The following is a 24,298-nucleotide window of genomic DNA, read 5'->3' as shown; positions in this document are numbered from 1 at the left end:
AGACCCAGCACTCAAAATATCTACCAACATTTCTTCTCAAAGTGAGTAACAACTTGTTTATCTGTTCCACTATATTTCAAACTAAAGTTGACACATTATAGAGACATGTCTGTCATTATTCTAAATTTGTTACTTGTACAATAAACTAGAAAATATTTTCACTTTACTTGAAAGTTAGGTCTTCTCCCACTAATGGTAGTTTCAAGTATTCAGCTTTGTGTCTAAATCTTACTACCCTTAGCATTATGTTTCTTAAGAACTTCTTTCAAAGATGAGAGGAAAAGTAGAGACCTGTAGACAAAAGGAACATATTTTCTAAATCCTCAGTTTATAATTCCAACAGAACTTCTAAATAAAATCCAAGTTTAAAAGCATTGTAGTTTACACTTGGATGACTGAAGTAGGTGCATGCCGTCAGTTACTTTAAAAGAAATTAATGATAGTGCCTTTTCAAGCACAATTACATTTATTCTGCTTTTGATAATCAAAATAGGGAGCCAAAGAATGCTCTCCTAGCTGAACTGCTGTATAATCAGCAAATACATCCTGAAAGGAAAACGCAGAGAAGTTGGTGGAAATTCAGGCTAAGTAGAAGTGTTAGAATAAAATACGTGGCCTATAGAAAGAGGAATTAACTGACTTGTTTATGGGTGTGATGATTTAGAAGATTTTTCGTGCTATTGTTTCACATGAGCTTACCAAACGATACGTATCGACACCTATCAGCGCGCTTATTTGCAGTTGTTTGTGGTCGGCGAAAGTCGACCCCAGAAGCCACATTTAGGCACCGGGACGGGACCGGTGGTCCGGCACCCGGGAGGAGCGAACACCTGTAGCTCCCGAGGGTGCCCGGCACGGCTGCAAGCCGGCCCCCGGCCCCGCACGGCGGCGGAGCGAGGCGGGCCCCGGCCTCCCCGCCCGCGGGCGGCCCCTCCGCGGCCTGCGGCAGGTGGGCGCGGGGCCGCCGGCACGTGCCGCCGCGCCGCGCCGGGAGGCGGCCGGCGATGCGCGGCCCCGCGCGGCGGCCGCCCCCGCCCTCGCCCCCCAGGCGGCGCGGAGCGCCTTTCCGCGGCCGCGCTGGCTCGGCCGGCGCCCTCCCGGGTGCCCGCCTGGCGCGGAGCGGCGCGGAGCCGCCCCATCCCCGCGGCGGGGCGCGGCCCCGGCCGCCCGCGGCGGCGGAGCGGGGCGCGGGGCGGCGGCCCCACCTGCGGGCCTCGGAGGCAGGGAGGCAGCGGGGACGTGCGCGGGGCCACGCTTCTCCCCGCGGGCGGGCGGGGGGCGCGGAAGGAGAGCGCAACTTACCACTTGTCAGTCCCCCCGGCGGTGCCCCCGCAAGCCGTGAATAAATGAACGCCCGATGCGAGCGGGGATCCCGAGGAGAGGGTGCCGCTCGCCTGGCAGGTTCCCGTTCTTGAAAGGAGACAGCCCTTCGGTCCTCGCTCCCAGCCGGCTCCTTCCGTTGGCAAAATCCTGACTCATTACATAAAAAGATCACCCTGCCAGGCGCCCAGAAACATTTCTTCATCACGGTCACGCCACAAGCTAAACAAGAGGCCACATCGAGGGGAGGGGGAGAGGGGGAAGCGGAGGGGAAAAAAAATCCAGAAGGTTTTTTTTTTCTTAAGATCCTCTTCCTTTAAAAAAGGGGGGGGGGGGGGGGGGGAAGTGCAGGGGGAAAAAAAGAGCAGCCACCAGGAAACAACTAGAGAAGATTCACTCATTGTTGCCACAAAGACACCTCTCCCCTTCCCACTCCCTCTCCATGCTCATCCTCCAACAGTGCTACAAAGACGTGCAGTCTGCGCCGGGAGTTGCTGAGCCCGAGCTGTGAGCTCCTCAACTCCGCGGGGGCCGTTCCAGGAGACCCGCGGCTCAGAGTCCTCCGAGAGTAGGTGTGGTGAGTCCAAGACCGTCCGAAAATTATTTTTTTTCCTAGAAACTACCTCCAAATACAGTAACAGGGAAGGGGCATTCCTAGAAATTCGGGAGACGTCAGAAAGGGAAGATTTGTGAAATTCAGCTTCACTTCCTGCAGAGGGCTCCTAGCACAGAAAAAAAAAAATCAAGTGAGCAATAAAGTGCTTTTCATGCTTCTCTGATCAGATAATGGTTAAAAAAAGAAGAATGGTAAAACACTTAACTCACATTTCTCCGATATGATCTTGGAGTTTCATATGGGAAGAAAGCTAATCAGTAATCCTCTTTCCTCATTTTCTACTAATGTTTATAGATGTCTACCTCCTGTATTTACTTTCCCTCATGTCCTCCTATCAGACCTATGCACACAGCAAATAAAAGGAACATGCATATGAGTGAAAAATGGGCCAAATGATAACCCTCCCATGTATCATGGGAACACTAATTAATGTTCGTGTGTTATTTTAAACAGGTTTTGTTGGCTGCATCTTTCACACTACACTGATGTGAATAATTCATGTTATTACTGTACATGTGTGCAATATCTTTACTCGCATGAATGGGAATTTGTAGGTTGGCTTTTATTTAAGGGCCCCAATACTGAGAACTGCTGAGCACTGTTAGTCCCATTGACTTAATGGTCTCTTAGGCTGTTAATTAATTCCACTCAGCGATTCACAGGATCAGGCCCTGACCGACAAACGTAAATCGGGACTTGCAGCAGACCTGCACACTGTCATGAGCCACTATTATTCCTCACATGCCTCCTAAATCTGTGTATTTGCTTTGTGCTTGTGTCTAACACCCAATCCTTTAGTCACATCTTTTAAAAAAACACATTTCATAGGAAGCAGAAATGAATGTTTGCAAAGCAGTAACGGATGAAGATGTTGTTATATGCTATTAATTATATAAAGATGTCAATGCATTTGCAATAAAGCATTATTTATGCAGGAATAGCAAAGGTTGCTGTAAAAAACACAATAGCCAGCTTTTGGGGAAAGATAATAGATTTCAATGTGTGCAACTCTTGCAGGTTAATTGAATTTCCGTAATGAAATTCCCTCAGCCACATGAAATCCTGAGGTTTGTTCTTTGAATTTCATTATAACTTGCAGAGTCTTCTCTGCCCCCAAATCAAATGCAATAAAAACACTGGAGTCTGGCTTTACTTCAGTGTTTTATAAACACATTTAATCAAAACTTAGTTATAGACACCTTGTCTGTCTGCAGTTTTGAAGGGGAATTAGCAGAGTTCACCTGACAATCCCAAGTGTGCTTTGACTCCTAAGTATGTTTTAACTGTTATCGCAGTGCTCAATAAACAATTGCTTCAAAATACAGACCCAGCTTTCAGAGAGGCGCACCCACAGTGTTTCGTTAGCAGTAATGCCTGGTTAGAAGTAGATTTATTGTAAGTAATCTCTTGGAATTCAAAACAGCTCTAGTTAATTGCAAAAAGGCCTTTTTAAGCTGGCTGGCTTACTTATGGCACACTGCTCTTCTCTGCCTGTCACTCTCATTTCCTGAGTGAAAAAGTGAATGGCAGCTTCAAGTTCAGGATCTTTTGATCATTAAAAGAAATGGATGTGCTGTCCTCTGTTGGTCATACTGGTTGTCACATGTAAAATTCAATTAACTCAAAAAGGCAGCAAGAGGCTCCATTAAAATGACAAAAATTATGAAACTAAATTAAATTAGCTTCAGCTTCCGCTTTCACCAATAAGACTGCACAGTGTGAGGAATTTCTAAATCATTTCTAAAAAATGATGCAATGATGGATACTAGAAGCTGGATTAAGGAGAGGACTCATTTCACATGACTCCATACTACAGATTCTGCCCTGGGATTCAGCCCCATCGGACTCCGGCTGCTGTTCTAACCACTTGCTGTGGGCCACCTGCCCTGCCATGCCCGGCATGCTGGGTGACGCAGGGAGCTGCAGCCTCCCTCCGGCTCCAGGGCTGGCCCCCCATGGGGCCAGGGTTGCAGGGGAGCTGCAGCGCTGCCAAGCACATGGTGAGAGAGGAAGTTTCCAGCTTAAATTTCACGTCACACAGTCCGGTCTGGGGACAGGGCCATGTGTGCCAGTTCAGATAGTTTGTGCTCACATGTAATGACTTATGTCGTGTGACGTGATGGCAGCTGTGCAGCTCCTCGTACCACTATAACTATGGCAGCTCAGGCTTTGCTGGGTACGTGTAATGCGAATTCCCACTTTACCACTCGTGGCGTCCTTCTGTGAGTCGTGATGTGCAGAAATGCTCTGGTCTGCTCAGTGTTGGTAAGCAGCAGTAGCGTGTCCACTTTGGGTCCTCATTTCAAGAAGAATATGTAACAACTGGAGAGGATCTAGGGGTTTGCAGCAAGCGTGATTAGAGGTGTAGAAAACCTGACCTAAAAGGAGAGATTTTAAAATTTGGGGATTGTGTTGTCTAGAAAGGGGGAAGCTGAAGGCAAATACAGCAACACTTTCAAAAAGGTTTGATGTCATGTATATGAATCTATGTCATGGCACTAAACCTGTGTGGTATGTTAATTATTTCTACATCTTAACTGCTACTGGAGTTATCAATTTCTGGTCTGCGCTAGCTTCTCTTATGCTGTGATTTCATAGATAGTTTTCTAATTACGAAATTAATTTCAAGTAAATAACCATAACATGTCTTAAAATGTTACTTAGCAAAATTATTATCATGCTAATAATTTAGCAGTGATATTTAGCAAAATGTAAGTTCTGTCTGTAAACTGTGGAAAAACAGGCTCTGTATTATCTAATTTCTATGTGTGTCATGTAACAGACTCATAGGCCTCAAACTGTTGTTACGTGGGTGAGACGCAGCCGTAGCTCTCCTGCATACCTGGCTTAGTCTTATATTTCTAAAAAACAAACAGGAATTTATGAAAGCATTACTCATCACAGGCTCCTCTCCAGGTTTATCCCTGAGGTTGTAGTAACAGAAAGCACTATTTATCAGATACATGTTTTGTCCTTGGGTTTGATTTTTATGTTTAGTTTTGAAAACCCTCTTATGAAAGCAGCTTCAGGGACACGGCTGTTCCTCACTGTCCTTCGTATCTGTGAGTAAAGCTATCTAAGAAAACAGAAACCAATTTAGAACGTTTTAGGTTGTAGTTTTGCATGTGCTCTGTGCTGAAACTGTCACTGCTCAAAATCAATAATTTACATTTTTCTTCTCTAGGGAGATTGGGCAGTGTTGTCACCAATTTCATACTAGAAATTTCAAGTTAAAAAATGAGCTGGAAGGTATGCACTACAATTTCCTCTCTGCTGATGCTTCAAAGTTATGCCAAATTTGCTAAAGAGCAGTTCTGGAGAATATTTACAGTAAACTAAGTGCAAAAATTATAGATTTTAATTACATGTAATTAATAGTCAGATAATCTTCATAACACTAAATCTGTGCAAGAAAGCGCCTTATCTAGAATAAATGGTTACAGCCCTTCTTCAAATCAAAATACAACTTGAATTATTATTTTGACCTACCAGAATTTACATATTTTATTTTAAAAGATTTTACAAAATCTAGTGTAAATAGTTAATGACAGGTATTTTTGTTCACACAACAATTGTACAGTTGTGATTCTAGACAACAGTGGTGCAGAATATGAGCGGAAGATTTGTCAGGAAGAAAACAAAACTGCGTGGACTAGTCAAAGGTCAGTGAAACTTCAAATGGTAAGCAAATATCAAACATGAATCAATAAAGATTTCCTTCAATTTGTAGTGCTGTTATTATTTACATCGTTAGGATGGTTTTGAGCGCTGTCAGCCCTTAACTGTGTGTGCCGGTTTGGTGGCTGGTCCCATCAGTGTCCCCGAGCTGGACTTCCCCGCTGCTCGTGATCCTGCTGGACCAGCTGTATCTGAAGTACCCAGTGTTTGCTTGCGCTTGGAGACAGGTGAGCATTGCACATCTCCTGTTAACGTAACCAGCCTGACCTTTCCTTACCCGTTTTCAATGTGACTGGGAGTTTTTCTATTTAAAAAAATAGAAAATGTAAGGTGAACACTAACCAGGTTGCAAATAATCCTTCTAAGTGGTTAGCGATACAGATTAAGAAACCTCATGTTTTACTAACCAGAAGACAGAACTAAATTAATAAATAATTGAATGAGTTACAGGAGGGGAAAAAAACAATGAAAAGAACCAGGAATTACAGCATGATCTTGGTAGCTGCAGCCTGTGGAGATCATCTCTTCAAACAAGAGTTTGCAGAGGCTCCAGTTGTTCCTCACAGGAATGAATCCATGTCGTGGTGGGTGCCAGCACGTGCTTCGAGGCTGCTGTGTAGGAAATGCGTGCGACACGGCTTCCCCTTGGCTTCGGTAGACATCTTTTCCTTGCACATTTGAAACTATCTTCTACTTTTGCTTCTTCAGGTTGAGCTCGAGGGTCTCTTGAGGTCAGGACTAGGCCCCAAGGAAGGTGGTCTGAAGAAAAATGTTTCTGTTGTTGCAAATGTGGAGAGAGAGGTTTTGGCAGCCGGTGTAGTGAGGTAGAGGAGTACGGGTTTGACTGATGTGGAGTGTAGGAGGAGCGGGGCGTTCGCCAGGTCGCTTTGTTTAGGCCAGAGAACGGCAGCGCGGCTGGCAGGGGAGGGGAGCGGCTGCAGCACCGCCGCTGCAGGTGCGACACCCCTCAGTTGCGTTGCGTTGTTTGTGCTCGGTTTGCTGAAGTCAAACGCCGCCGCTTGCATTCCGTTCCTGGCGTGCAGCCGGCCCGCCCCGACCGTCGGAGGGGCAGCGGCCGTTGCTGGGTGCTCTTCCGCACCCGGAGCCGTGCGGGGCACCGCGTCGTTTCGCCCCCTCAGGGAGGGCTGCCACCCCCGCTGCCAGGCGGGTTCTCCGTTCGTCCCGGCTGTCGCCGCCGGGCAGGTCCGAGGGACTCCCCCCGCAGCAGCCGCGCCGCCTTCCCCTAAAAAGGATCGGGAAAGCTCCCGCCAGCGCGGACCCACCAAGGCACGGACGGGGTTCGAACCCGTGATCTTCGGTTTACGAGACCGACGCCTTACCACTTGGCCACCGCGCCTGCGTTAAGGGGCCCTCCCGACGCTCTTCTATCGCTGGCTCCACTCCCGCGCGGCGGCGGCCGCACTCGCCAACCGCGCGCCGGCAGCGGGCGGCCGCCTCCGCTACGGCCCCGCCCCCCGCCGCGTGCGCCTGCGCCAGCACCTGGCGGGTGCCGTGGCGGGCGCGGTGCGCGCGGCCGTTTCTCCCTCAGGCGCGGAGGGAGGAGCGGCAGTAGGTTCCCCCTCGGTAGGTGTCTGCTAAGGAGGCGGAATTTGTGGGAGGGGGCTGAGGAAAGTCCCTCGCTCCGTGGGAGCGGCGGGGAGCTGCCCCGTCCGCCTGTGGAGGCGTCCGCAAGGCCAGCGCCCTCTTCCAAGCGAGGGACGGGGCCCCGGGGCGCTCCCGCCTCTGAGGGCGGCCGGGCCGGGCGCGGGCTGCAGCGGCAGAGAGGTGTTCCTCGGGGGAGGGTGTGGTTTTGTGGTGCCGCAACTGGCTGGGGCACGCAGCTGTGCTGCAGCGGGGGTTTTCTTTACCAAAAGATGGCACTCTTACATTGAGATTAGTGAATGTATTGGAAGCAATGTAGTCTTCCTCAGACCAGAAAGAACAGCTTAGAGAGGGGGGAAAAAAAAGCGGGAGTAAAACTTTCCTCCTCCGAGAAAAGAAGCAGAAATGTAAAACGTTGGGATAATTAAATGGTAAATATTAAATTAAACTTACTAAGTGCCTGGTACTTGTTCCTTATAAAAAGTTAGTGTTGTGAAATGCAGAAAAGATACTAAAATACATATTTTTCTAGATTTGGTCTCCTAGATATTTACAAGTGTGACCTGAAAACAAAGCTTTTAGTTTTCATTTACTGTTCATTGTGGAGATCCCTTTAAATTCCCTATGAAACTTTTGCTGGACATCCAAGTTAGTTATACTCTCTCTTCCTGGATGAAAGGAATTTTGTTTATTGACCTGTGGGGGGTACTGATCCCAGCTATGATCAGTTTGTTGTTGTTTCTTTTTTTTTTTTTTTGGTGGAAGAAGCATGTAAACATGTTAACAGAGGTACCTTTGCAAAGGTTGAGATCAGAGTTACTGATTTGGTGGTGCTGTAATGCAGGTGTGTTAAAAGATTAATATATCTGTATCCTTTTGGGATGTTCTTTGACCTGTCATCAGGAAAACTCATGCCTGATGGCTTGACTGTATGAACAAATTTCAGTTCTTTAAAAGTTGCCATTTGTCAGCTTCTCTGTGATAACTCTATGTGTGCCTCTGTTTCAGCAAACAGAGCAATTTGAATTAGCTTCACCTGCAGTAAAAGGTGTATAATTTAAATTACCTTACTGGATAGTAAGCCCATGTTAAGTGTGTTTGCTGCTACCCTGGGATAGCTGTCCCAAAGGTGATTTGTTCTGTTTTTCCAGTCCTTACGGGCATAACCGATGGCCTGGCCAACCTGAACACTTGCTGGAGTTTATCTGCTAGTCTTGTTCATCGCTACCTTCAAAGGACATACCCTCATCTGCACTATGGAAAGCTGGGAAGCCAGAATAGTACTGTTGTATTCTGCTGTTGTATTGATCATTGTGATCACTGCAGCATTTCAAAAGTGTGAACTCAACTCACTCAACTCTCACACCTGTAACTTTTATGATAAGGAGTGACCTCAGAGGGCCAGTTATGTTAGCTGACTGAAGAAGAGTTACTCCTAGTAATAACCAAGTAATAACCTTGGTAATAACCGAGCTGGCAGCAGGAAGGAGTTAGATTTTAATAAATCATGTTTGACTGATATCCTTCCATTTCTGGCCTACTAGCTTATTACAAAGTAGGCTCTTTTATGTGCCATACTTGCCAGTTGTAACTTGTCATCACAGTTCCTGTGCAGCTCGTGCCTGTGTTTGTTTTATTCGTGTTTTTGTATCTTTGTGAGCTGAGAATTTTGTGATGGGAAGAAGCAGAGGGGACTATTTGAATTGTATGTGGAATTCATGAGTTGTATCTTTTCAAATAATACACTACATTTTTAATAAATGTATTTGGCTGGCATCAGAAATAGTATTTAAAGGTAAAGCAACTTCTAATGCTAAAGTTCTTCCTTAACTGTATGGGGAGATTGAAAGTTCGATTTGGAATCATAAAGATCTTCTGAGTAGATTAAGAGGAAATACTTGACTGGGTTTAAAAAACGTTGCCTACTCTCAGCCTGACTTCCTCAATGCGTCTGGAAAAAATGTTACTATCTAAATAAAGCGCTGTTTAATGGTGAGCTGATTTATCAAAATGATAGTTTTTATAACTAAAAAAGTAAATTCAATTTTAAAACGTGTAATTGCCTGTGGTTTCTTTTGATATCTGGATACTTTTGTTTGAAAGTATCTTTTATGTTGGTCATTACCCTTGTTTGAGCTCCTTGTGAAAGCCCCTACTCTATGCTGAATCCTCCTTATGCAGTGTTGTCTTCTGGCAAACTCTTTTCTAAAACACAACATGAATTTCCTAAAGGAAAGTCTTCAGAAGACTCCGATGCTGAAAAGATGATGTCAGAGATTTTGTTGGAAGGAGAAGATAGTCACCAGGTTTTTTTCTTCCTTCCCTAAGCCTTACTCTTATGAGATGGAGGTACTGCTTTAGGAGAGGGCTTTGATGTCTGTTTTAATATACAAAACTAGGCCTTTCTAGAAATCTCCCCGACTCTTTCGAGGAGATACAAGAGAACAGTCATATTTATGCAGAATTTGTGCAACTGTATAACTGAGTTTATAAAGACTTGCTATGGGGTAGTTGGAATGCTCCTCAGTTATTAATTAGTTAAGCTTAGACTTTGTCCTAGCTTTATGAAAGAATGTTCACTATTTGAACTTTTAATCAACAGCAGTTGGCTTGGAGGGATTCAAGAATGATGCAGTGTTATGGTAGAGTGGCCCTGCAGTCCTTGTTCTGCAGAGAAGGCTGGAGACTTCAGGTAATTTTTTATGTGAAGGGAAATATTTCTTAGAGTTACTCTATAAATTTATGGATAAACACTTAAAGGAAAAAAAAACCCTCTAACTGTTGCCTCAGATGCTCCTCTAATTTGTTACTTTGATTCTCTTTTAGGAAGGTCTTGGTGGGGTTAGACTATAGTATGGGGTGTGGGGAAATGTGTGTGACTTCATTGCTAGCAAGGAAACATCTCTGACTTGAGACAGTACAAATATTCTAAGAAATATGTCACTCTTTAGCAACATTTGTATAATACACAACAAGCTAATAGGCAGGAGTGTATAGCATTTAATATTGTACAGAATAAAGACAAATGTGATGATGGCCATTTGTAGAACATGGTTTAATATATTCAGGTTTTATTGAAAACCAGGGTTTAGCTTGTGGAAAAAGTTCATTCAGCATAATGTCAAGCTTCATCAGTCCTCCTTGTCTTGGTGTTTACATCATAATACTAATATGAACACAGTTTGGGGGGGAGGGTTATGTGTTTATATTTCTTGGTCTTTGTAAAACAATCAAAACCCCAAATTGCCAGTTGGCACCAGAACAAGTGCTTTATCTCTGATATATTCTAACTATAAATTCTGTAACGCACAAACACATAGTCAAAAAGTGCTGCACTTGTTTTGCAATGTTTGTGTTTGGTGTGTGATACCTGAAGGTAAGTTTGTGGCATATATAGCCTACAAACTTTTAGAATGGTTAAAGTTCATAAAGAAAAGGTGTTTTATGACATTTACAGGTCATATTAGTAAGTTTTAATTTGTTCAGTTTTATGGGTATTACTTACTACTTTATGGGTTTTGTAATACTTGGCCAAGTTCTGATGTCATCGGCGTAGGACAGAATTTAATAAGGAAAGGGTGGGTGATCTAGTATGGGGACTGCCTCCACAAAAGGAATTATAATAGTAAATATTTAAGTGAAGCAGCTTCATCATGAAAAGAAGCTTGGTGCATATTGAACAGCTCATAGCTCATTCTCCTGGAGAAATGCAGGTGTTTCTGCATTTCTGTGTGTTCTAGAACACAAGGTGAGCAGAATACAAAATGCAAATACGAAATCCCACAATCCAGCACATCCTGAAAACCTTGGAAGAATTCCGGAAAGTCATGAATGAAAGTGGATGTGACCTTGTCTACATCAGAAATAATTTTCTAATCCTTTCTTTGCCTTATAGTTCTGAAATATCCCTTAATTTCTCACAGAATAGCCTTATTCTTTATACTTACTTGGTTTTTTTACAAATTCTTTTTTATTGTTAGAGAATTAGAGGTAGCCTCTATTCAGAAAAATGTGATACAAGCGCTACTTACTTTCCTGTTAAATTCAAGACTTGTACTGTAAAGTATAAAAAAGAATCACAGTACTTTGTAGCTGATAAGAATGTCCATGTAAACTTACTCGGGGATTATTTCTGTATCATCTGTGACAATGTAACTCAATTAGGAGCAAAGTCTGTATTGCAAAGTGGAAAACTCCCAGTAATCTGCAATGATATTTTAATAGTTTTTTACTTCACTCTGAGAGGCCTTAAAGGCTCATTTGCATACATGAACAAAATGCTGCATTTGACTCACAAATGAGGTTTAAACTATCTGGGGAATATTCAGAAGCTTGCCTGATCGCACAGGCACAGCTTTCTAAGAGATGTATCTGTGGGGGCTGATCTGAGCAGCTCAGTGGAACCAGTCTGCTCCAGGGCAGTGACAGGAGAGGTTCACAATAGGAACATGCACCTCTCTGGAATGCCTCGTTTATTCTGTATTTTGAGTTGCCCTTTTTCCCTCTCTGAAAAAAAATCTCACTTGGAGGAAGAAACTCTAGGTTCTTCCTTCTTCCTTTTTCACAGTGGCACTGTGAGTCAGAACAATAATAGAGCTGCCTATCATCTCCCTTGCTGTTGCTTTTACACATGACTTGGTGTTGCAGCTTGTTCCTCTCTCCACCAGCAAAAGGTGTGGACTAATCCAAGAGATTATCCTTAGAGAATTTTGCTAGAGACTTGACTCTCTGTGGTTGACAATTGTAATCAATGACCTTTTTATATAGAATCATACTATATTTTCCCAAGTCTTACCATAGCATCTTGAGTTTTGATCAATTTTTCTTTTTGATGGGGATGGGTTTAACTAGTGCTTGTTCAGAGATCTCTTTAGTACCCCTACACAGTCATACACAGTCAATGCATGCATTATGTAACTTACTGTAAAGTCCTCTTCTGTGCTAGACTTCAGAAGACTTTTTAAATAAGTGTTTTGCTCTTGTGAAAAAGAACAGGGAATGTCCAAAATTACTTAATACATCTCTGCAGTTGTTAGTACACTGTCAGAGCTTCTTAGGTTTGTGCAGTTAACACATGGTTACTCTCTGGGCAGCCTAGAAAAAGCACTCCCTTCCAAACTGTTCATACCTTCTAAAAAGTACTACAGCAGGATAGGTATTCTTGGAAGCTTAGGTGTTTAAGATTGGCCTGAGCCAAAGATAGTAAATTTTTCAATGAACTAGTTAGTAATGAGGTGTGTGTGAGGTTAACCCCAGCAGCTGCACATCACGAAAATATGGTGACAAATTACAAAATAAGGACTGTATGGCTTATGAGCTATATAAAAAGGTCATTGATTACAATTGTTTTAATTTTTATGAAGCCACTTCATTTAAAATATATTGAAGAGTATCACACATATTTTATCTGTGTGTTATGTAAGAGTTACGCTTGTCTATACATTAGGATTTTATTTTTTTTTAAATGACAAGTACTGAAAAGTCTGGGTTTTTACCCTACCTTTTCTTGAGAAAAGAATAAAAAAACCAGGAAAGGAATTAATATAATAGTATTGCTTAAAGAAGAAAGAAAAAAAAAGTCCAAACCTAAATCTCTGTTCTTACAGCTTTTGGCTCTGATTTTGAAGACAAACCATCATTCTTTTGGAGTTTGTCTATGTGCAGATTTCGTTCTTACTCCTTGTTATGAGAAAGGTACTTAGAACATAGGCCAAATATTTCTGACTCACAAAAGTCAAAATTTTTGTTGATTATTATTAATGGTATTTTTCACTTCTAAGTAGTAAGCATGGACAAATGAACACAGCTTTCCTTTTTTATTTGAGACACTTAGCAAAAATGCTGAAATATCAAACATTTCCTCAGTAGCTACAATATTGCCACTATGTACAAAATATTTGATAAATGTAGTACACATATAAAAATACAGTATGCATTACATATATACAGTACAATGTGCAAAACATATGGCATTCAAACATATGGAATTGATTTTAGGGGTGCAAACAGCAAATACAAAGGCATCATGGTTTTTTATAGAAAGGCAATACATAAACTGACGCCCTGATTGCCGTAATTTGCATTTAGTAAAGTAGTGCTTAATTGAAGAGGGCCCTAGAGACAGGTGTCTATCTTCCTCTTTTCACAAAATGAGATGCTAAGACATAATTATGACTATGAAAATAAGAAGAGAAACACCTACTAGGGTTAGCGTTATTTCTACTGCAAGCAGTTCTGTGAAGAAAAATCCTATCTGGAAAAAAGCCTGTGCTATTACTTAATACAAATTTTTCAAACAACAAAAACAAATCTGTGCTGTTAAACATCAAAAACAGCTTTGAAAATATCTACATCCTTAATTTTAAAAAAGTATGGATAATACTTTTGGGGATTTAATTTCCTATGCTTCAAAATACAAAGGGCCTCCTTTGGCAATATAAATGGCAATGCTTTGGTTCCTGTTTAAATTTTTATATTATTATAATTTATTTTAGACTGTCTTTTGAATATCTGAGCTGTATTTTTTATAAAAATAGTGTGATTATATAGTTATTAACCATTCCCTGCTTTTTATTGAGAATTTGCTCTCATAGCTAGAATGGCTTTTTTGGCTAGATTTCTACAAATACATTTATGCACTTTTAACTTAAAAAGTCTTTATATTCAGTATTGGACACTACAGAATGATGTAGGTGTCTCTTTTTTGCACTTTATATTTATTCCTAGCAAACTGGTATAAAAGGAATATTTGACATTACTTCAGGTTTTAATGGATGCTCTTTATTGGCCGTGTATATACTATATGCAACTCCATTCCATGTATCTCACATAAAAAAACATCTGTAGTATGGTCTAGAAGTCATCAAAAGGCAATTTAATAGACCGCAATATAAAGAGTTTTAACAGAACGTTTGCTAGAGATAAATGGAAGAAAATTTTTTTCCAGTTTTAATAGAATTTGCTTTAAGTTTATAATACACTGAAGATGCCATCCAAATAATAATTGTTTACATTGGTGAGCTTTACTGTGTTTTGATTACATAATGCCCTTCCAGTTAAATGTATCCTGTGATTGCATTTTCTCTGCCTTGAAAGCAGTTCAGCAGCTTGTGCTTGGTTTCCAATTATGGTGCCTACACTTTTCAGGCATCTGAATGTTTGAGATTATGTAACATAAAAGTTTAATATTGAAACTTCTATTCTGATCACCTGCTTCCTTGAACAGAACTCCTGTTGGTGAATTTAGAAATACCTTGGAAAGAAATTTCAGTATTAAGTAGTGATTATTTCTAAAAGCTGTGGCCTCAGCCTTTTAAAGGTCTGATTCTGCAAGCCCACATTGCTGGATTAGACTCTACACTTCGTAGAGAACAACTGCCATAAATTCATTTTATTCTCAGAGAGAACTGCTAAATTTTTGACAATGATTTCTTAACTATTTATAATGTTAAACAAAATTTTGCCTGTAAACTTACTTTCCTTAACTAATGCTGAATGGCACTAAAAGTGCGTAACAAATACCATTCCTGTATTAAACGCAGGATGTGACTCCTCTTGATTAACATTAGCCTTGTAAAACATATGTCTGAGCTCTCCGTGTCTAGAAGTGTGAACACCAACTTGTGATTTTCACACTGAAAAAATGGTCTTCTTACTTTGAAGGATCTACTAACAACACATTTGATAGGATGTGTTCTGTTAGTGTATTGCAGCCATTAAATGGCAAATTTAGTGCCAGTGCATTCCTTTGCAACTGTTCTCTTAATGAGAAATATATTCAGTTCTGTACAGTCAAACTGCACAGCCATGATTAAATTTCTAAGATGTAATGTATCTGTGTTATTACAAAAATTGTCATGTAAAACATGCACACACAAAAGTCTAAGCAAAACCTATTTCTGCCATAACAGGCATATATAACTATGGCGAATAGATCACATTTCAGAACAAAGTCTAAAGCAAACCATTATATATAAGGTTTAATACACATAATTCTGAAATGTACAAAAATGTAATCACACATTCCCTACACTAGAATATTTGTACTTTAAAAACTAAAATGATCCCTTAATTTTTTAATAATATTATATTCTTTCTTTTTTTTTTGCAAATAGACTTTTAGGAGTAGAAAGCTATACTGTACTGGTAACAACACATCTCAACTGTTTGGGTTTATTTCTGCACATAGATTCCTATGGATTAGTTAACATTCTACACTGCCAATAAGGATAGTTCTGTAGCAAGATGACTTTGCCAGTTTTAAGCTCTATTTACATGCACATCAAAAATGACAGTACAGTTGCTCTAGGTTAATTTGTCCTCTAAAATTAATTTACTTGCCTCTTATTTAATGAGAGGGCAGGGTCAAAAGGGTAACTAACCACACACGTGGTATGATGTCTGGTGTATCACACATAATAAATTGACAGTACTGCAGAACACTAAATTTCATTCAAAATTGTTTCTATCAGACCAAGAGTCCTCAATTCGTATTCTCGTAACAGCTGAGGGCGCTTAGTATCTCAGAGTATTAGCTCCCAAGATAATATGATGAAAAGGAATGCAAAAAGTTGAATGTATTTGTTCAATGTTATTGAAGAGTCCCATACCATCAAAATTTAAGGCAGACAGTCCACGTGTAGTATTGTACTCAAGTATTGTAGGCACAGCAAGAAGGAAATATGTCTTTCAACTTCATCTTTTGTTGTGAAAATCTCCATAGATTGTTTTTCTGTACTTAGTTTCAGATTAAAGTAAATCCTGGCCTGTAGAACTACTGAAGATATGTAATGATTTAAAGTGCTGATAACTGATATGATGCAAACATACGATGCCAGTTTAAACCCTGAATCAATTACACAATCCACTATTTTATCTGAAGCCAATGGAATTCTGTAATATAGTAAACCAGACTGCATTGTATCTGGAGACACAAATTTGCAGTTAATTCCACAACTTTTTCTGACAAAAATATGTTTTTTGATGTTAACATTTTTTTTTTTTTTAATGTGATACAGGTTGCTAAATAGCTAACAGCTACTTTCTCTTTTCATTATGTCTTTGATACATATTCATTACTCCAAGAAGTTAAGCAAAAGCTTCAGGGCATTTTTTCATTAGTCCCTACAAAACTTTATTTTTGAAGGTTGGTGGCAAGGAAGGAAGTCTGCAATGAGATCAGTTTTCAGACTAGAAAAAATGTCATGTTTCCATTGTTCAGGAAATAGGGGACTGTTTCCTTTTATCTTAATTTAGGAATTCCCTAATAGGAAATAATTGCAATTCTGTGTTTTATTATCAGCCTACGTCATCTATGGCAACATTTAACAGCTATTACCTGAGAGAAAACCATAGAATTACAAAGTATTTTACTTCTATTTGCATTTTTTTGTTTGTTTTTCCAACTGCTTTCATAATAGACTCGGAAAAAAACAACTAAGGACTTTAAAAAAATAATAAATAATATTTTCATGTGCTGTGAGGTAAGAGCTTAATTTTTGCTATTATCTGTTTCAGGTATGAAATGTGCCTTCTTATCACAAAACAGTCCATTCTGATACGGCTTATTAGCCTTTTATAGTTTTCCGTAAGTGTGTGCTATTTAGGATTCTCACTGAGCAGCTTCTCTGTTTAGCTTCCCTGATGTTATGTAGTGGTAGACAAAGCTGTTTAACAGATAAAGTATTCATTAAGAAATGATAGCTGTCCTGTCAGTACTGTCCCCTGCAACTCGGTCTGATCCTACAAACATCTGTTATTGAGGGCATTGGGACTATTCTTGCATAGATGCTTGCAGGATCATAGTGCACAACAGCATTAACTAAACTCTTCTACTTCCTCAAACTGTTCTAATATGCTGAGATACTGGATTCAATGATCTAACAAATATCCTCAAACACGAAGTAAATTAGGATATTTATTATTTCCTTTATAGTAATCTCTTGTTTGAGGACCACTGTTCCCCTCTGTTCACAAAAATAAGCTATACAAAGTTAAAAGAGTATACAAATAACTGTCTGATATACACATTAAAATCTAGCTATTAAATCCAGAGCATTGCTCTACAAAATTCAGTGTTCTCAATATTACCTGGTGTAGCTACAGTGGATTTCTCGCAGTTACACTTAATGTCCCTTTGGATGGAAGTTAAATTCTTCCCTCATGATTAAAGAATGGGGGAGTAGTTTTAAAACCCACAAAACCAAAATATAAAAACAACTTGAACAAATTAAGAGACTAGATATATGACATTTCACTGAACCAGCCAGTGCTTCTACTTGCCTTTGCCCTCACAATTAATTTTGAACCTGGCTCAGGCTACCCACAGGAACAATGAAGTGCAGTGATACCTCACCCTCCCCCAAACATTTGCTCACTGTGTCAATACAGACAGTTGAAATCTCAACTTTTTCTTCTCTAAGTTTAGCCACGTTGTGTTGCTCATTTAAGCATTACAAAGTCAGAGACATAACTTTCTTAAATATTTGTGATGCATTTACCTTGGGGTACTTTTAATCAGTAAGTACAATCATCCTTTCTTGACTTGTGAAATACAGCTTTCAGAGGGCCCTGATCTGCATTACTCATAGGAGCATAAAGTAATTCACTGTTGTAAACTTGAAAACCAACAAGGAATTAGCTTCAAGCATTTGTTCTTCTGAACGTTACTGTCTTAATTTCTCTTAACTGCAATCAGAATGGTATAATAATGGACCTCTGCTGTAACGAGACGTGCAGATTGTGTTCTCATTGGCTATAGCTTAATCCCAGTGCAACTGTAGATCTTGTGGATCTAGAAAGTCAGTGGAAAACATGCTGGGGGCAGTAGAACTGAGAGGAGTGAGTCCAGATGAGGAGCTGGGCATTGTAATGTCTAGCCATTCCATATTGTCCAAATTTGTATCGGGAAGGTCAAGAGACAGACAAGAATTATTAGTGGTAAACTGCGGGTCGGATGTTTCCATGGGTGAATGAGAGTGATCTAAAATGCTGGAGTGATTAAGCAGATCATTCTGGAGGTCTTCAATTAAAGAAAATGACTCTCTGTCCTCATTACTGCTTGTCAGTTGAGGAATTTCATTACCTGATGGTAAAGTTCCATCCAAGAGGGCTTCAAGTTGGTTTTCCAGACTTACAGACAAGCTGGTGGTTGGTTCTAAGGACACAGGAGGAGGGGCCATTTGGATTTGTGGTGGTGGGCGGGATATCACTGTATTCACTGGCATTGTAGTGATGTTGGCTGTTACTGGTCTCATTTTAGAAATGGGAGATGGTTCCTCCTTTATTGGAAGGGAAATCTCTGTAATAAAAAGAACCCCACTATTGAATTCAGAAAAAATAATGACATATATCCTCAGGCTTACAACTTCCACCCCTTTTTTACCCACTTTAAGATGCATCCACCGTGAACTCAATGGAGTAAGAGTCATTTTGCTGTTCTGGTAATACAAACACTACATGCATCAGACTACATCAGATACTCTATGAGCAACAAAAGTATTTTAAAAGAAGTTCCAGAGTTCTGCTTTCAGTAATACTTCAGCCAATTAGAATATTTGTATTGATGAAAAAGGGAACAATTTTCTAGATGTTAGCTTTACCTCCTTCATGTTTATAGTTCTGACTAATTAGAATAATTATGCAACCAACACATCTCCTCATTTAGAGAAGAGTACCTGAACCAATTTTCAGTTCCATCCCTGTTTAGTACTGTGTCCACCTTGATGAATTAAGAGTCTAAGAGATCAATTGATGTGATTAGGATGCATTTATTCCTGATTCTAGAATCTAAAACTACTCTTCTGTCAAAAAGTTCCATGTAAGATAGTGGCAGTAACAATAAAAGGAAATAAAGCAAAGTAAGTTCCAATAAATTCTTATATGTGAATGGAGTCCAAAAATAAGATTAAACAGACCAGAATATGCAAATAAATCCTCTAGCACAGATGATGTTTCTGCCAGCAAAAATATACCTGACAATAGATTTTGCACAAGTTTTCCAAGCAAAAACCACATTCTTAAAACCTGTAAGAGCATCTATTGAAATAATTGCTTAGTAAAAGCAAAGCATTACTAAGGAGACCCTCTCACTCTCTTGAAGTACATTAATAAACTAAACATTTCTCAGTGTAGAACTCGCTTACATAAGTGCAAGAGTCCTGATCATCTTTATGAAAAATGAATTAAAGCATTCAGGGAATGTTTGCTTTTTTATGGCAACTTCGCAAATATGGAGCAGTTGTTACCTTTAAGATCAAATAGGTTTAGTAATGTAACACTCGAAGCAAATATTTAAGTAAGCACACCAATGTTTCCTACATCTCTGTTCCAGAGGTAGAACTTCTTCGAAGTACCCATGTAGTATTTTAGTAAAAGCACTGAAAGTATTTTTCAATGTAGCTTGAGTTGTTCACTGCACAGGTCACTTATCTCAGTCTGTCACTGTCTACTCCATTTTCTTCAGCTGACTTTGCAATTTGCTTTGAAAAAGAGAAAATACTTTGATGTTTAGAATATGGCTAAAATCTTCTAATAGCCTACAATCAGTTACTTACGTCCTGGCATTCACTGCCAGTGACAGTAGTATAAAACATTAAGTTAATTGAATTGCTTGGCACCAGAACATTTCCCAGTATTGGAATGGCTTCTTAGTCTACAAAGCCTAATTATGCCTGAAAGCCTCCTTTTACTGCAAAGCTACTTTGCATATTACTTTAGTTATTTCAGTTCCTTTCTGATAGCTCCCTTATTTTAACTGACATAGAAAGTTGTCATTCATTAATGTGTCTATGTAGTTCACACGTACTTTTTCCAGTAATGTATCTTTGATGTTTAGAGTTGATAATACATGGTTATATTTAATGAAATTTTAGTGTCAATATGCTTTCAACTCTTACCTTATTCTATTTTTTGTATAATTTCAATATACATTATATAGACTTGCTCAACTTTTCCAATTTTGATAAAATACGTCTGTGCTAACCTAAGGTGTTATTTTAATCGTTTGAATGCTGTGTGGATTATTGCAAAGGTCTGCTTGGCCTAATTTACAAGCAGAGAAGTTCCACAGCAGGTTGACTGTATGTGTTTTGGTAAATGTTTTCTTTAATAGATAATTATTGCAAGCTTTCAGAAATACTAGTTTCATCCAGGCTGGATAGCTTCTACCTCCTCTCCCTGGAAGAATTCTTTCCTTTGATTATAGCACTGAGTTTTTATTATCAGGTTTTAAATCACTACATCACACAGATGTCAATTAGCTTACCTCCGCTCTTGATGAGAATATCAAAAAGATCATCCATCTGCTGACTGTGTGCACTGGAAATCTGTAGGGCATGAGAAAAGGGTTATTCTTTTTCATGTAGTAGTTTTTCCTAAGCTCATGGATCCTAGCTTGTCTCAATAGTACGTAAGTACTAACCTATGATAAAGACTAAAATTCCTCATATGAAACTGTCAATCTAGAAAACAGAGAAATAGTTTGGCGAGACACTTGTAATCCCTGCGGTCGGTTTCAGTACAAAGGAATAGAGAAAAAATCTGAAAAGCAAGACAAAGATTTCATGAAGGCAACCTAGAAGAGAGGTGCAGAAAACTAGGGATAAGAAGGAGAATTACTAACCCTGTTTTGTAGCAGGGTAAGTATCTGGAATAACTGCAGGACTTTGGGGGTGCACCCTGAACTGCTTTCTCTCAGAGGTACCCTGCGAATAGCCATCATTTAAGATGCATTTTGTTAGGTACCTTTTTTTTTTTTCTTTCCAATTTAAGGATTCATGTCCTTTTCTTTTTTAAAGCGGAGGAAGCTTTCATCAACTGTTTATCTGTTTGTTTTAAACAGCTATCTCCTGAATATCTGAACCTTAAGCAAAAGGTAACAAAACCCCCACAAACCCGTTCTTTCAAAAACCATCTAGGAAAAGTGGAGACTTTTATGATGGTCTCAAAACTAAAACAGCATTTTAAAACATTGGTTATACTCCGGAGGTGGGAAGTAATTTGCCATCAGGAGATCTAACTCCTGAAAAGAGGCCAGTGGGGAGGCACTATGCTACCTGGTAGCGATAGTTGCATAAGAAGATCTGTGTGCCTTCACTGTGAGGATGTCTCACACATGCCAAGAACATACAAAATGGCAGTAGATACCCATGCTTCTGCCTGAGTGTCTTCTGCCACCACAAAACCAGCAACCAATACTAAGTCGCTACAAAGTTTTATCTTTTGGGATAGTTCTGAAACGCATGAAGTTAGGGATGCTCATTAGTTTTGTTTACAACTTTCCTCCAACATGAAGGGTATCATGGTAAACTGACAAAGCACTACGTAGGATTATTAATCAAGCTCACTAGATATAGACTCTTTTGAAGCAAGCACCTCTGCTCATGTATATTTATGTTTGCCTAAGTGTGTATAAACACACACACATTCTCCTCAAGTTTACTCACTTTGGAAAATATATTTTTCTCTCTTTTAAGTCCGAAGTTTGGGTATCATACATCCTTGAAACAAGTCAGCTGAAGGCTAGTTATTGTTAAGTAGCAATAGCAGCATTATCCCAATTACATGTATCACCAACTGGATACTCTAAGACTTAATTTACATGTCTGTTGCTTTAATAAAAAGAATCATGAAACAGAAGTCCTGTAGTTAAATACAGTTATGAAAATATTAACAGGGTATATTAGAAAATCTTGACACCAAACAAAAAAATAAAATAAGCAACGGCTTTGATAATTCTAAAGAAAAAAAATGTTTTTAATAGACTAAACAGGAGAAAATAACTACCTCACGGTGCGATGTCTGAATATTGCGGGTCTGTTTTATGGCCTCTTCATAACGAGGAGGATCTTTTGTCTTGGATACTGTGTTGTTGAAGAGGGACTGTTGAACAATATAAGGCTGGGCTTGAGATGGAGAGCCAGGCTGCGTGAAGTAACAAAATAATGACTAAACAATACGTTCTAGTGAATTCAAGATGTATCAAGTTCTACAGATTATTCTATTTTGTCATACCAACCTACATATTTACAAATAACAATAGCATAGGTAATCAGAGGGATAAAATAATAGTTTTTCTCTCTTTCTCACACATACATACTTACATGCATTATTAAAATCTACACCACCTTCCTTGAGTGAACTGCAGTATGTACATAGTCACATGTTATTTAAGAATAATAATATGAAACTGAACTTTATGGAACATTGTTGGGCTAATCTTACCTTATTAGGAGTAGCAGGTCCATTCTGCACAGAGGGAACCTGGTTACCACCAGTGTGAATGTTAGAGTTTGATGTTTTATTAATGAAAGATTGTGAAGGTGTTGTAACTGGTGCAGTCTGATAGGAAAATACTGTATTTGATGTGGTAGGTGGAAAAACCTGTAAAGGATTAATATATCAGTCTTAGGTTGTGGAGTTCTTTTTAAAGTAATAACATTGGGTAAATGATATTAATAAAGACTTTTTTTTTTTTTTTTTAAATACTTGCTTGCTTAAACTCCCTATTAAGGTAATGTTATTTGTACTGATTTTTCCCTCCAGTGGAATAATTTGTTAATCTAGAACAATTACTCTTTGAAAGAAACTTTGTGCTGTGACATGCTTTCATTCATCACTGATAACTAAAAATATTTTCCTGTGATTTTCCAGGAAGCATGAGAAAGTGTAATATAATTTTTCCAAAATACTTTCAGAGAGTATAGAACAGTTTAATACAGTATGCATGATTTCCCCGCCTAGTGGACAGTCAAAAAATCAACTCATTTCTGGCCTGATACAAACTAGTATATGTATCCACACTTGTCCTATGCTGCCTGTTTTAAGACAGAATGGTTTGGTTTGTGCCATATAATTCTAATTTCTTTTAACTACAGATATCTATGAGTAGTGAGGAAGAGGCAAAAGATAGAACTGATGAACTTGGGTATCAACTGTAAATTGGTTACTGGTACATAAACTTTTTATTTCTTCAACTGATAGTCCATACACTCATTGCAAACGATTCCAAGCAGTACCCTACTTCTCATATTTTTAAGTTAAAAGGAGAGGAAGAGGAGCTATGAATGTATGAGTGCATAAGACTGTTCTTTTAAATTCAGTATCACTCCCAGATACCTTTATGACAAAGGTGTCACAAATCTTGGATTGGGGATGGAGATAAAGCTAGGATAAGCTTTGTGGAGTACAGCCTGAATACCAAATTAAGTCTGCTGTGGGAGGGCTTAATACAGTTTTTGTTAGCCACCTGGATCATCTGTGTGAAAACTGTTGTACTTTCCAGCTGTCTACCACTGAGGTAAACGGCTGTGGAGATGTCTCCTTATTACTGAATGAATTCAAGAACAAGGGCCATGTGGTAGCTGGAATGTGAAGAGACTCCTCAAGTGTGTAGGAGAAAATAAATGGAATAATCAGCTGGTTTGCATAAAAATCTGAGCTACCTGAGAAAGTCTAGATGGAATCAAGGGAAACTGGTTCTGGGGAACAACTATTTATGGAGGTGATCACTATTAGGAAGACCAACTTCACTAAAAAGTGTTAAATGAGTAAGTAGCATTACTCACTCACAGTTCATTAGCTCAATCTGCCTGCTGAAATATCCAAGTCTCATGAAATGCAAACAGCAGACAGGTAGATCTAATGCTGAATGCATGAAGACTGTCCTGATCTATTGTATCACATCAGTATTTTACATTCTGATGTAAGAAACAGTGCAATTATGCTGTCTGGTTTCCTGTGTAAAAGATGGCTGTAGATGCGTGAGAAAAACATCTGGGATAGGCAGGCTGTTCAGCTCCAGGGTAGCCAGATGCAGACTGAAGTCTGCTGGGAACTATGTGGTCTCCATGACAACTGACTGGAACAGGGGGAAAGACCGAAGATACAATTCTTGGTTATCTCCTGCAATCATTTCAAGGAAATTCTAGACAGCAAAGGCAGCAAACCACTAGTCTCTGGCACAAGTACATGCCTCAAGATGACTGAAAAATTTCTATATGGGACCTGTCGAATTAACAGGGTAAGATTAACCCCATACCAAGTCTCAGAGAATCTGGATGAAATCTGCTTTTTGGATATATG

At 39.6% G+C, this 24,298-nt stretch overlaps 1 protein-coding gene, 3 long non-coding RNA genes and 1 other non-coding gene across 11 annotated transcripts in view; 1 reads left to right on the top strand and 4 right to left on the bottom strand.

The window, feature by feature from the left end:
• LOC143166760 (uncharacterized) overlaps positions 1–1,583 on the bottom strand; it is a 56,150-nt gene extending 54,567 nt beyond the window's left edge. For both annotated transcript variants that reach the window (XR_012996442.1, XR_012996441.1), the window contains exon 1: positions 1,303–1,583. This is a non-coding gene — a long non-coding RNA (uncharacterized LOC143166760). The remainder of the gene's footprint in view (positions 1–1,302) is intronic.
• A 120-nt stretch (positions 1,584–1,703) lies between these two features.
• Positions 1,704–2,191, bottom strand: LOC143166761 (uncharacterized). The gene is made up of 2 exons (XR_012996443.1): positions 2,146–2,191; positions 1,704–2,042 (listed from the first exon to the last, which is right to left on the bottom strand). It is a non-coding gene; the product is annotated as an uncharacterized LOC143166761 (long non-coding RNA).
• Positions 2,192–6,899: 4,708 nt separating this feature from the next.
• Positions 6,900–6,971, bottom strand: TRNAT-CGU (transfer RNA threonine (anticodon CGU)). Its single transcript has one exon. It is a non-coding gene; the product is annotated as a tRNA-Thr (tRNA).
• A 161-nt stretch (positions 6,972–7,132) lies between these two features.
• LOC143166762 (uncharacterized) lies at positions 7,133–9,209 on the top strand. Its single transcript, XR_012996444.1, has 2 exons — positions 7,133–7,198; positions 8,368–9,209. It is a non-coding gene; the product is annotated as an uncharacterized LOC143166762 (long non-coding RNA).
• A 3,808-nt stretch (positions 9,210–13,017) lies between these two features.
• MRTFB (myocardin related transcription factor B) overlaps positions 13,018–24,298 on the bottom strand; it is an 86,657-nt gene continuing 75,376 nt past the window's right edge. For all 6 annotated transcript variants that reach the window (XM_076351522.1, XM_076351521.1, XM_076351525.1 and 3 more), the window contains 4 exons: positions 22,439–22,597; positions 22,001–22,138; positions 20,481–20,541; positions 13,018–18,515 (listed from right to left, as the gene is read on the bottom strand). In XM_076351522.1, the coding sequence (XP_076207637.1) occupies positions 17,977–18,515; positions 20,481–20,541; positions 22,001–22,138; positions 22,439–22,597 (897 nt within the window). In that variant the 3' untranslated portion in view covers positions 13,018–17,976. The remainder of the gene's footprint in view (positions 18,516–20,480; positions 20,542–22,000; positions 22,139–22,438; positions 22,598–24,298) is intronic.

This window comes from Aptenodytes patagonicus, chromosome 13 (assembly GCF_965638725.1).
Source record: "Aptenodytes patagonicus chromosome 13, bAptPat1.pri.cur, whole genome shotgun sequence".
In the NCBI taxonomy this organism is placed as follows: domain Eukaryota; kingdom Metazoa; phylum Chordata; class Aves; order Sphenisciformes; family Spheniscidae; genus Aptenodytes; species Aptenodytes patagonicus.
This window is presented reverse-complemented; position numbering and strand designations above follow the sequence as displayed.